The 13,453-nt window shown below is 47.6% G+C and overlaps 1 protein-coding gene across 1 annotated transcript in view; it reads left to right on the top strand.

Annotated features, from left to right (window-relative positions):
- Window positions 1-13,453, top strand: part of LOC119821713 — a 179,439-nt gene that overhangs the window by 18,362 nt on the left and 147,624 nt on the right. The window contains exons 3-7 of the mRNA XM_038340846.2: window positions 2,694-2,766; window positions 2,942-3,052; window positions 10,526-10,639; window positions 11,154-11,348; window positions 12,658-12,796. Of these exons, the coding sequence (XP_038196774.2) occupies window positions 2,694-2,766; window positions 2,942-3,052; window positions 10,526-10,639; window positions 11,154-11,348; window positions 12,658-12,796 (632 nt within the window). The remainder of the gene's footprint in view (window positions 1-2,693; window positions 2,767-2,941; window positions 3,053-10,525; window positions 10,640-11,153; window positions 11,349-12,657; window positions 12,797-13,453) is intronic.

Raw genomic sequence — 13,453 nt, 5'->3', positions numbered from 1 at the left:
CTTTTGAGAGCAGAGTGACAGAAAATCCTGGATGCCTCCACTTCCCTGTTGCCCCAAAATGCCACACTATAGCCGTCTGGAAGAATCTAAATTCTAAAAGATGCATGTTCGCTGTTTGCTAGGTGTCGTGCTAGTTCTAAAGGAAAGAAAAAAACCAACCTCCACTCCCGATGGATCACTTCAGCATTCTGTACTATTTAGCTGAGATTTCTCTTTCTTTCCCTTAGTCCTTTTTTATACACGCTGTGTGTTGTGCGCGAGTGTGCGTGAGTGCAGGCTGGGAGGCAGAGAGCCGCCTCCTGTGCCAGTCAGCTTCCACTTTTCAAGACAGGTCTCTCAGCTGCTGCTTCTGCTGGCTTCCCGGACTTCTGTCTCCATCTCTCATCTCACCGCAGGAGTGCTGGGATGCAGACGCGCCTGGCCCACCGAGTCAGTCTGCGGATCAGCTCAGGCCCTGGCCTTTTCATGGCAGGTGCCTTGTCTACCCTCTCCCAAGAATGCCTGCCTGCCTGCCTTCCTTTCTGCTTTTTCTTCTTTCTTTCTTTCTTCCTTCCTTTCTTTCTTTCTTTCTTTCCTTCCTTCCTTCTTTCTTTCTTTTTCTTCGAATTTTCTTTTTAAATTTTTATATTCTTTGCCTCATTTAATAATACCCTAAGCCCTAGACCTGGCAATAGTTACGTGTTTCACAATGCCTGCTGAACAAGTGAACAAATATATGTCACAACATTTACTGAATTAATGGTCGTTTTATTGTGGGTTAGTCACTTATGCTCATTAAACTCTATGACCAGTCTTTCTGTGGACAGCCAGGTCACAAATGACGACATAGAGACTTTTTATTACTTATGAAAGCTTGGCCTTAGCTTAGGCTAGTTACCAACTAGCCTTTCAAACTTAAATTAACCTGTTTATATTAACCTACATTCTGCCACATGGCTTTGTTACCTCTCCTCAGTACCGTACATCTGACTTCCTCTGAGTCTGGCTGGAGAATCTCCCGTACCTCCAGTTCTTTCCCAGAGTTCCTATCTCTTCCCAGAAGTGCTACCTAGTTTCTCCTGCCTAGTTGTTGGCTGTTCTGCTCTTGATTAAACCAATCAGAAGCTACCTTAGGTGGGTGAGGAAGGACAGAGACACATCTTCATACAGTGTGCAGAAAGAGGATTCCAACAGGCCTCTCTTAGGTCTTTCACAGGCAGGTTGACTGAGGGGAGTGGCATGGATTGAGGCAGAGTTGGGCTGCCAAGCCCCCTATGGCCCAGGCTCCCCACATGCCAAGGATGGGAGACACAATTGCAAGGGAAGACTTCTGCAACTTCCGTCAACAACTGAGCCCCTTTCCGTGGGGTCGCTGTTTCTCCAGCTCCATGAGTTTCGGAAAACAATATAGTATAGTTGTGATCGATGGCGGCTTTCACTCTCCAGATCGTTTCAAAGTCTCTCTTTCTCCCCCACATCACCCCATCTTCTCCAAGATCAAAATACGGGGAAAGAGGTCAGAGATGGGTTATTTCCCGCTTCAAAAGCTCGACACCAATTGTCCAGATGGGTGCTGAGGCGTCGGTAGCCCAGGGTCTTGTCCATTTGAGCCGCCCTTGTCCAGCGACCGTGCAAATCTTTTCTGCGCCGTTTCAGCTTTATTATCCGTGCTGTTGAGGTGAGAACATGTGTTTTCTTTTTGTCCATTCTGCCCCCTTCCCTTAGTGGTGGAGATGGAACTGAGAGCCTTGGCCATGCAGGACAGGTGCTCTAGCCTCTGAACTCCATCCCCAGTTTCCTAGTATCCGACAGGACTGCTCCTCCACCAGGGAGCACAATAACGGTGTATTTTACATTATCCGAGGCCTCTTGGCGCCAAGTGAACAACACCAACCTAAGTCGACTGTCTGCCTCCATCCCTCCGACTCCCTCACATGTGCGTTTGAACCATGCATGCAGCGGGGCTCCCTTGCCAGAGGCTGTAGCATCCAATCTTGCAAGTGTGGGATCTGTTTGGGGATGCTGTCCTCTGGCATACCTAGAGCTGCATTCCTGACACTGTCTATGGAACTCCTCGGGAGAGCACCAACCTTCCCGCCCCGAGCTTCAACCCTTACTGGGGTCCCTCAGCTTGTGGTCAAGCTGAGCAAAGGACTCCGGTGGGGCCTGAACAGCTGAGCCTTCCGCATGGCTGCCACATGTTTCCTAGGGACCAGCCATGTTTCTGAGGCAAGAAAGCTTGCTTTAAGAAGTTTCTGAAATACTTCCCATCTGATATTTATGGGTTGTTTCTACCCTCTGATAACTCAGCAGGAACATAAAAACATTTTGTTTCGGTGACAAGGTACCAGTTTTCTGGGTCAGCTAAGGAGAAATAGCAAGGTTTGATAGGCACGGGGTTTCTGAAAGGCGAGTACCGGGAAATGACTGCCCTCGCGACCCTCCCTGCTCTCTGGAGCAGGAAACTGGGATAAACCAAAGGCGGAGGAACGACTCCGTGAGGGGAGGGGAAAGGTTAGTAGGGATCAGGTAGATCAGGAAAGGTTCTGACTGAGACAGAAGAACGTGACCTTTATCCACCCCCAATGGCCCAGCGTGATTACTCACTCTAAAACGACTGCCTGGAAAGAGTCACAGGGCCACCAGGCCGGTCCTCATCTTGTCTATTACAGCTTTCCGTAACCGCGACTTCTGTTGTCCAAATCTTCCTGCAGCTCTGTTCAAATACCAAAGGATGTCGCTCACTTTAGACGCGAACGGGAAGTGGCTCTGAAGAGAACCCTCCGGGTGAGTAGGAGCCTGAGGGGCTTCAGGACAACACTTTCCATTTCGCCAAACTAGGGAACTTCTCGCCAGAAAAGTTTACTTTCTGCAAACCACTGTATCCTTCGGGAGATCTGATTTTGTGACATTTGAAATTTGATGGATTGAGAATGTTTGAAATTCATTGTTTTGGGTTTAGGTGGCAGAGTGCAAGCCCCTTGTTATTCAGGCAGATGTCCTGCAGAGGGAGCTAGAGAGCTGCCTGAGGAGAGAGTACACGCCGGAAAACCTCCCTCTGCTTCTGCTGCAGGTAAGGGTGCATCTTGTAACCTGTGTACACTCGTGGAGTGCACTGGAAAGGGATCGGCAAGCTGGCTTTTCGGCAGTTCCTGCGAGCAGGTGTTCTGGACGTGGACAATTCGCAGACTTGGTATTAGTGCTTCCTATATTGGAGAATATTTCGTGTTCACAGCTAAGTTCAGCTTAAAGTTGCTGGGCTGAGCGATTGACGGGGTCTGGAAGAGAGTCCTGAAAACCTCTCTTAGGAAAATAACTCAAAGTAGGAAAATAGTTTTCCATCAAGATTGCGGCAACGTTATAATAAAAGTGAGAGAGTGAGAGGGATAGGGAGGGAGGGAGGGAGGGAGGGAGGGAGGGAGGGAGGGAGGGAGGGAGGGCAAGCCTTACCACTGACAAGAAAAAAGGCAAAACAGTGTAGATCACTCCTTTGTAGACTATTGCTCTAGCATTAAATGTTTATCTTTTTGCACAAGGACTTATTACATCTTGTAATTTTAATTTAAAACTATGTATATACACTTGATAATAGCGATCAAATAAAATATAGAAGAATCACAAAGTTTAGATGGCAGGATGCTGAAAAAATCCCCTGGATGTTTTATAGCTCCTCAACTTAACATAATCATGTACTGTTTCAAAATTGAAAATGGTTCTCTCTTTACTTCTATTACATCATTTAATGTAGTCCATGTTCTGAGTTCTTTCCCCTCACGCATAAAAAATTATCTTGTCAGCAAGTAGTTAGCATTAATTAGAAAAGATAACGAGATTCTATTTGCAAGTTAAAATGTTGTTCATTCAGAATGTTCTCCCCCTGTGGTTGTCTTCCCTCTTTCCCTCCCCACCTGCTTCTGCCCCTCCCTTCTTCCCCTCCCTCCCAGCTTCCTTCCCTTCCTCCCGTCCTTCCTTTTTCCTGATTACTCACTCTTGTATATTCTGCATATGTATATTCTGGTATTCATTCTTGTATATCAGTGATCTCAATGAAGAGAGAGGATGGGTAGGGTAATAGATATTTGTCCCCTAAAGGTCATATGACAGTGTCTGGAGGTGTTTTTTGGTTATCAAAATTTGGGGGGCAGTGGTCATATACAGTTGGTAGCATCTCGTGTTTATTTGCCGGAGGCTAAGGATGACCTTGAACAAAGAATTCTCTCGAATTCGAGAATTGCGCAGGTCCCAACTGTCAACAGTGATAAGGCGGAGAAAGTTCTAGAACAGCCTGAATTTCCACAGTATATTCTTTGCTGTCAGTCCGGGAAGTTTCCTTTAATAAGTCATGTAGTTCACATCTGCCAGGAACAGAGTTTCACGGTGTTGCTATTTTATAAAAATTATTTTCCTTTCATTTCAAAAGGCTATTTTCGCCTGGCACAGAATTCTGGATGGACAATTTTTATCAATCGTTGCTTTTAGCTGCTACTCTGTTCTCTGGTGGCTTGAATGGATTCGCTTCTGACACAATGCATTTCCTGTTCCCTGCCTGTTTTAAGCTTTTAATGCTTTTTACCTAATATGTATGTGTGTGTGTATATATATATATATATATGTTTGTGTGTGTGTGTGTATACATATGTAGTACACATATATTGTGGTGTATACATTCATACACACATAGTGAGGTTTTCTTGATTTTTCTCTTGCTTGGAGTTATACTTAATTTTCTGGGTTGTGCATTTAGTTTTTTTTTCCAAATGAGGAAAGATTTCTCTTGGCTTCATTCCAGGGTCACATGTGCAAAATCACAACACTCACCTCAGAGGGGATAAAAAGTGATTTATTCTGGAGCCAGATGTGTGTGACCATGGCCCAGGAGCATGAACTCGGGTTGTCTCAAATTCCGTGTCCCAACGTGGTAATGGCGTCCTAGAGGTCTTACAGTAATGTAACAAAGAACAGTCACAAATCAAGAACCACTCCAGCACACTGGTGGGAGCCGCAGGCAGGCAGATGGCAGCAAATGGCCAAATTTCAGCTCCAGGCCATAGGTGCTGGCTGGCGGCGTGGATGCTGGCTGGTGGTGTTCTTAGTCTCACGACTGGGTAGAAGCTAATGGTCTCATTGAGCATTCCAAAGGATTTTACCCAACAGCCACAGAGATTTCAGGTCAGGCACAGAGGTGGGCAAGGAGCAGCTGTTGAAGAAGCTAAAGATAGCCTCGGGTAAGTTGTGGTTAGGCTTTGGGCCTGCAGCATTCCAATTCTCCACAGTCATTAACATTCTGTTAGAAAACCAAGTGAGGGCTGCAGAGTGGGGGGAGGCTCAGCGATTCAGAATGCTGGCTGCTCTTCCAGAGGACCCAGGTTCAATTCCCAGCACCCACATGGTGGGTAAAAACTGTAACTTCAGTTCCAGGGGACCTGACACCCTCACACAGACACACAAGCAAGCAAAACACCAATGCACAAAAAATAAAAGTAAGCCAAAAAGAAGAAGAGGAAAAGGAAGAGAAGAAGAAGAAGAAGAAGAAGAAGAAGAAGAAGAAGAAGAAGAAGAAGAAGAAGAAGAAGAAGAAGAAGAAGAAGAAGGAAGGAGGAGGAAGAAGAAGGAGAAGAAGAAGAAGAAGAAGAAGAAGAAGAAGAAGAAGAAGAAGAAGAAGAAGAAGAAGAAGAAGAAGAAGAAGAAGAAGCAGCAGCAAAGCATACAGAAATGTCAATATAAAGTACAAGTTTCTTTCCGGTTTCCAAGCAATTTTTGTTCACACCTGGCTGTGTTGTCTCTGAGCCTGTGGTGAGGCAGTTTACCATGGCTGGAAGATGGGGCAGAAGAAAGCTGTTCAGCTCCTGGTTGCCCGGAACCAAGACCCTCTCCTCCAGGCTGCTAATCTGTGAATCCATAAATGGATTGATCCGTTGATGAGGTCTGAGCCTCCTTGATCCATTTACCTGCGAAGGCCCACCCCTGAACACTGCTGTTTTGGGGACCAAGCTTTCAATACACAAGTATTTGGGGTGACTCAAGTTCTAAGTCACAGCAGTCTATGGTGATAAATGCTGATGTTGGGTTAGGGTCCAGGCCTACAGACATGTTGTTCCTGTTCAGAACAGACAGCAGCAATTTCAGTGAAGCCACACCCTCCCCAGGCGATGCTGTGGTGGTCACATCAGTCACCTGCCTGACCGTTTAGCTCATGAATCATCTTTCAGTCTGTTCTAAGTTGTTCAAGTCACAGCAAAATATGCTCAGAATTGGGCAATTTATGGTCCTGGGAGGCCGATCCAGATGACTGAGTTAGCATTTCTGTAGTCTGATTTCTGACTTATAAGTAAGGCTGTTTTAATATGTTTCTTTCAATGGTGTGAAGATTTTAAACATGTTAGGGGTTACAGAAATGGCTCCGTGGTTAGAGCATTTACCACTCTTGCAGAGGATCTGGGTTCCATTCCCAGAATCCACAGGACAGCCCCCAGCTGTTTGTAACTCCCGTTTCTGAGGATCCGATGCCCTCTTCTGTCCTGCAGAGGGCACTGCAGGGAAATGGTACACAGCCGTAATCCAGGCAGAAAACACTCAGCCATAAAAAAACTTAAAACAAAAATCTGTTAAGACTTTAAACACTTTTGGGCCAGAGGGATTGTTCAGCTGTTAAAGGCTCAGGCTCAAAATCAAAACATCAAAAAAGGCTTTAACCATTTTAAAGTACGACCCTCAAATGAGCAGTTAGTTCTGAGCCACCTACTTCTCTCAGTGTTCTGGACTCTGGGTGTCTCTCAGGGGCTATCGAAGATTCCAGGAAGGCAGTTGTTTTGCTGAACTAATGGTCTCACTAGAGAGAAACCTCTAACTTTGCCTCGCTCTCTTTATTTGCCTTGGTCCTGGTCCAGGCTTCTCATCTCCATAGGGGCAGCAGAAGCCAGCCCCGAGGCTCAAACTCAGGTCTCTGGCTTGCCAGCGCACATCTTTACCAGCTGAGCCATCTCTCCAGCCTTACACTGTTCGAACTGTTCTCAGAGCAATGGGAGACTTTCCTCAGTGAAACCCTGGGAGGAAGTGGAGATCACGTCGTAGACTGGGAGGTGGAGAGTGTCCTTTTCTTTCCTTGCTTCAAAATATCTTTCCTAGCCAAGAGCAGGTGAAAGAACACACGAGCCTTCCTCTGCTAGAGGGGCGGCGGGAGGGGGATCTACAAGGCACCCCACTGGTAGATGGGGGATCCTCACAAGGCACCCATTGATAGATGGGGGGTTCTCATACAGGTACCCCACTGATAGATGGGTCCTTACAAGGCACCCACTGATAGATGGGGTCCTCACACAGGCACCCCACTGATAGATGGGGGATCCTCACAAGGCACCCATTGATAGATGGGGGGTTCTCATACAGGTACCCCACTGATAGATGGGTCCTTACAAGGCACCCACTGATAGATGGGGTCCTCACACAGGCACCCCACTGATAGATGGGGTTCTTCACACAGACACCCCACTGGTAGATGGGCAGGGGGGCCTCACAAGGCACCCCACTGGTAGATGGGGGTCTTCAGTTTGGCTTCTGCAGTGGAAACCATGCTTCTACTACATGCGCACTTACACCCAGGATAGCAACTCCGGGGCAGCGGCTCTCCCTGCTGCTTTGGAACATTTTCGGTTCCCCAATAAAAACACTGCTTTTCTCGGAATGTGACTCTAGGCCTCTAGAGAGACTTTGGTTGGTGCTCTACAGTTGGGTTTAGCTATGAAGCACTATTCTTGCCCAATGTTACTGACTCCCAGGCTTCAGAGGAAGTGGGAAGGCTTCCTCTTTCCGCCGAGTAATGTCTTGGACATATTTTAATCTGTTTTCCTGGCTTCCCCCCCTTCCTCTTCACGCCCCCTCCTCCTCCATCTTTTCTTGGTTTTTCTTTAATTCTTCCCATGCTTTTACTTTTTTCTTGTGTTCATCCCATTCCCCCTTGTCTTCTGGCCTTTCTCGGCAGTAAACTTGACCTTTGGTCCTCTTTGCTGCTTACTAAACACCTTTTGCTCTTTGTTTTCTCCTCCTTGTTTAGCAAAGATTCTTCTTCCTTCTTGGCTGCCCCAACCCGTGCGTGTCGCATGACCTTGGACAACTAGTGTGAGAATGTTTATTACTTTTCGAAAACCTTTAAGCACTGTTTCTTTGAATAGAGTTTTCTGGGTTCTGGGAGCATAGCTCGCTAACAGATTGTATCTTAACACGCACACAACCCTGGTTTCATCCCCAGCACTGAGAGCCATCCCACCTGTACCCTCTTGAAGACACTTCAACGACACACCCATTAAAGCATTCCATACTGCCTCAGAAAGACCAAAACGCTGTCCCTTTTGATTTCATCCTTGTTTCCGTTGCTGCTTCACCGCTTGGCGCTCTTATTGCTATGTCTTCAAGCGTGCCAACCTTTCTCGTGCTAATCCAGTTTTGGGTTCAAATATGTGTTTATTTTTAGACTTCCCAGTTCTCTCCCAGCTCTGTTCACATTTTGCTTTCAGTCTTTGAGCACGCTGAGCACACCGTAAGAGACCTTTAGAGAGTGTTGCTTGCTAACTTGGTTACCGCTGTCAGCTCTTATGTTCACATCACTGATTTCCTTCCGTCCACAGGGCATTTTTATTCCTTTGCGTGTCTAGTAACTTATAAAAGAATGCTAAAAGTCATCAAATTTTCACTACTGGGTGCCATATATTATTATATTTCCTGTAAAGTGTTGGGCTTTGTTCCAGCAAGCTCTTAACTTACAGATGAATTTACCCCTTTCAAGGCTTGCCTTGAGTGTCTTTTGCTCTAGACATAGTTCGTCCTTGCTACCCAAGCCCTGGTGTCAACGCTGACGTCTCAGGCACCCAAGGAAGAGCTTTCGCAGTGGTGGTCGGAACTTGACCGTCCCGCAGCTCTGTAGGAACTCTAGATCAGCTGGGTGTAGGTTGCAGTCGGTTATGCTTTGCGCAGCCTCCTGGTGTTTAACCTGCTGCGTGCGTGGCTAGGCACTGGACAACAGACCTGTGGGGATCGATGCAGATCTCTTGAGCCTTTCTCTGCACAGCTTCCTCCTCTAGGTGCTGCAGCCTACGATCTCCCTGGTGTCCTCTGCACATTTCGTGTCATTGTCCTTAACTCAGAGAGGTCCCTTCTGTGCTCAGGGTCCTCTCCTCCTTCCCATGCCTCAGAAGCGCGAGTGAGGACCTTTCCTCCTGGGAACCACGGGGACGGGGGATGTCTTTTCTCCACGGCACTGTGTTGTCCAGGATCAGAAAACCGTTGCCTCATGTATTCTGCCAACATTTCTACCTGTGATGAGATACTATGACAGGACTCATTTCTTCACAGTGTTTTTTTTTTATTGCCAGAGAGAAAATAAAGAAATTTGATTTTTAAAAACACGTCTGCATGAAGGGCCTTAATCCTCCTGCCTCAGTCTCTTGAGTGCTAGAATTATAGAAACATGTCACTGTATTTAACAATTTTAACTGTAAACAAAGTTTATTAGTGTGATTATAAACCACAATCCTATCTTTTCCTTTCTTTTTTATTGTTACTGGGTGTGTGTGTGTGTGTGTGTGTGTGGTGTGTGGTGTGTGTGTGTGTGTGTGTGTGTGTGTGTGTGTAGGAACATGCTACCGTGTGCATATGAAGGTCGGTGGACCCTTGTGGAGTCAGTTCCTGCTTCCACCTTTGCAGGGGTTCCTGGGATCAAACTGAGGCTGTCAGGACTACATAACAAGCTCCCTTACCCAAAGACTCACTTCCCTGGTCCATCAATCATACCTGTAATGTCCTTTTGACCAATAGTTTTGGTATGTGTGTGTCCCCATGAATGCGTGGGTACATGTGTGTGCTTGTATGTTTCCCAGGGAAAACCACACGTCATTCTGCAGGTGCTGTTCACCTTCTTCTTTTGAGACAGATTTTCGGATTTGGCATTTGCCAAGGAGGGAAGGTGGAGTGGTTAGCAAACCCCAGAGACCTGCCTGGCTCTGCCTCCCTGGTGTTCTGAGGGCTGCCATGCCTGGCTTTGTTTGTTTGTTTGCTTTCTTTTCCTTGTTTTTCTTTCTGGTTTTTTGGGGGGAGGGGTTGTTTGTTTTATTTGTTTCCCTTCTTTTTTTTGTTTTGTTTGTTTGTTTGTTTTTCCCATGGGTACTGGAGATGAAACTCGGGATTTTGAGCTTTCGTGTAAAGCATTTTACTAATTGAGTCTCTCGTGCTTTCAGTTCTTTAACCCAAAATGTCAGCTTGACTTTACCCCCTCAGACACCACTGATATCCTGATTCGCTGCCCACAGTTCGGTAACTGATGGATGAGCTTATGATCAGCCCTCCCAGCGGCAGATTGCAGATTTAGACATGTCCACTTCATCTTCACATTTGAATGATCTAGAGCCAGACTTCATTTGATAGTGTTCCTGTAGGGGAAAAATGTTTCCAAAGCAACCAAAGATTGATTTACCTACCATTAGCGTTCTTGAAACTCAGTTCAGGTTTTGTCCTATAATTATATTCTGATAAATTCTTATTTTTGTTGTTGGGAAAGTATTACACGGAGAGAATTACACACCTGGCCCAGAGTAAATATTTGCATATGCTGAGGTGGAAGCGGCTCTGCCAGACCAGCGAGACCATGGAAGAGCTCCACCCGCTGTACAAGGTAGGAAGGGGGAGGGCGGAGCCTGTGGCCTAGAAATAGGAAGCCGGGGGCGGAGCCTGTGGCCTCTAGACTTAGAAAGCTGGGGGCGGAGTCTGTGGCCTCTAGACATAGGAAGCTGGGGGCGGAGCCTGTGGCCTCTAGACATGTATTCTTAAAGACTTTATTTTAAATTGTGTGTTAGTCCACATGAATGCAGTGCTCAGAGAGGCCAGAAGAGGGCATCAGACCCCCCTAAAACTGGAGTTACAGGAGTTTCATAGAAGATATGCATTTTTCTCGTAGACCCAAGGCAGGAAGCTCAGAGGGGGCTTCCTGTTACCACACAGCCTCCTGCACTGACTATCAAATTGTTGTTCCTCAGAGTTGGGATAGGATGACCACGGCTTCTGTCACCCAAACCCAAACTGTAGAGGAACTTAGGGGTTCCCAAAGCCCCTTATTCGACCCCGAGACAGCATGGCAGAGAGCGAGGCTCGCCAAGAGCCCATGGTCTGCTTGCATCTCTCGGAAACAGAGACAAGTCGGCTACATCATGCAGGAGTCCAGCGATGCCGTTCAGAGAGCAGAAAGACTGTCCGTGGCTAGAGAGAACTTCCTCACGGGAAAAAGCAATCCTCCCAACCTGGTGACGCCAGAAGACCTGACCATCTACACCAGGTGGTTAGTGTGTCACCTGCATTCGCTCCGACCCATCCATCACTACCTGCAGGTAGTAGGAACCATAGAGTGCCGGTCCAGACCTCTGGGGATGTGGGAGGGGAAGCTCAGTGTCCCGCAGCACCCGGTTTGGGGTGCTCGCTGCCGAGTGCTCTGGTTTGGGGTGCTCACTGCCTGGTGCTCTGGTTTTGGGCGCTCACTGCCCAGTGCTCTAGTTTGGGGTGCTCACTGCCCGGTGCTCTGGTTTGGGGTGTTCACTGCCCGGTGCTCTGGTTTGGGGTGCTCACTGCCCGGTGCTCTGGTTTGGGGTGTTCACTGCCCGGTGCCCTGCCTAGGAAGGTTGCTGGCAGCTGGGAAAACATCCTCTACCGCATCCTGTGTCAGTTTGGCTCTCTTAACAACCTCTCACACCCTGCTTTATACCCCCTCAGCTCCTGCTTCCATTGGTTTCTTAGGATTTGTTTTCTTCGTGAATTGGACACATTCTTTCACTTGGCAGTATTTCAGGAGGAAATCATAGGTCAGGATATTTGCCCTAGGCCCACCCAGCAAAGACCTGGCCTTTGCTGAAAAGTTAACAGGGTCCTGGAAAAAGGACAGGTAAATTTCTATCATAATACAATGGGGTGAAGAAGAGCGGGGCTGGACATGGTGATGCCGCCTTGTCCCAGTACCATGGCGGCTGTGTCAGGAGAGCCTTGAATCTGAGACCTGCCTGGGCTCCACAATGAGCTGGAGGTCAGCCTGTCCACAGTGAACAGTAGTCTCAGAAATAGTAACTAATAATAAAGTAAACAGTAAGGTGGCTGTAATGGCTCAGTGGTAAAATGTGTATTACAGCCTGAGCAGGGTCAGGAGTTCAACCCCCCACCTCCGCCAGGGAGAGGGCTCAGGGGAGAGCCATGGGGTGAGAAGAGTCATGTGGGAGAGGCCCCAAGTCAGCTTAGAGGATCACAAAAACGTAGCTTGATCTCATTCCCAGAAACTGGTGGTCACTCAACTCCATCCCCTCTTCAAAGCCAGGCAGCCTCTGGGGACTCTCCTTCCTCCCAGCCATATGACAGTACAGACGCCCGCTCCTAGATCTGGGACTTCCACTAAGACCTGAGTCCTTTCTCTTCACATCTTGAGCACCCCACACAGTGGCTTTTCCACCCATGTGCATGACCACTGTGGGGCTGGCTGGAGCGGGGGACGGGGTGGTGGTGGTGGTGGTGGTGGTGGGTACTTCGGAGTTGGAAGCAGTTGCATCTCCCAGCTCTGCCCTCTGCCACTGTGCAGGTTTCTCAGATGCCACCGAGCCTCCCTCCTTTCTCTGTCACAGCGAAAACACCAGTGTCTTGTTGGTTGTGTGTCTGTAGGCTCTCCAGTACTTGCCCCTCTCCAGAACACTGCGTCTAGCTGATAACCGAGTCTATGGACCTAGTGAGGAAAAGGAAAATATCAGTGTGGCTGACGTTAACTCTGCATCTCCTGGTCCCCTGGGTTCCAGCATCTCCGGTAAGACTTTGGCCCTTGCTAGGGAAGAATGGACAAGGGAGGGCTGTGGTTTTGTGCACGGCCTCTTTTGTTCCATGATCTTCCAAAGCACTGCCTATATGACAAGAATTTGCATCTTTGTAATAAATTATAATTTACTATTAATATTTCCTAATGGAAGACAGTGGCCATATACATTTCTGTCTCCATCTTTAGAACTAGCATATAAAGAAACAAGTACACTGGCCTCTGGGCCTATTTCTGTCACGGCCTCACATGGTCCTGCAGGTTACTTCCCAGGCCTCAGTTTTACTCATTTCCATATTAATCCCTTCAGGTGAAATGATCTCTAAGACGCTGATCAGGTTTAGTATCGCACAATTGCCGGAGAATTTACATCAGAATCAATTTCATAGTCTATCCACCCTTACTTTGTGTTACATAGAACTGAGAAGCCTGATCCGGTTTCTGCTCTGAGGGCACATGAGTGACATCCCATTATATACAGAATGTCCCAGGAGCACCACCTGGACGGGCAGCCAGTGGCAGGGACAAGGAAGGCGCCTTGGTTTCTTCCAGAAGTTTAGTGTGAGTGAGCCAGGAAAAGCAAACGGAGGCGCTGGGTAATTTGTCCCGGGCGTAATTCACTCACCACGGAACTTAGATTGAGTTGCCCCA

The sequence above is a fragment of the Arvicola amphibius genome, chromosome 8 (genome assembly GCF_903992535.2).
Source record: "Arvicola amphibius chromosome 8, mArvAmp1.2, whole genome shotgun sequence".
NCBI classification, from domain to species: domain Eukaryota; kingdom Metazoa; phylum Chordata; class Mammalia; order Rodentia; family Cricetidae; genus Arvicola; species Arvicola amphibius.
The sequence above is the reverse complement of the archived record's forward strand: the minus strand, read 5'-3'. Positions and strand labels throughout refer to the sequence as shown.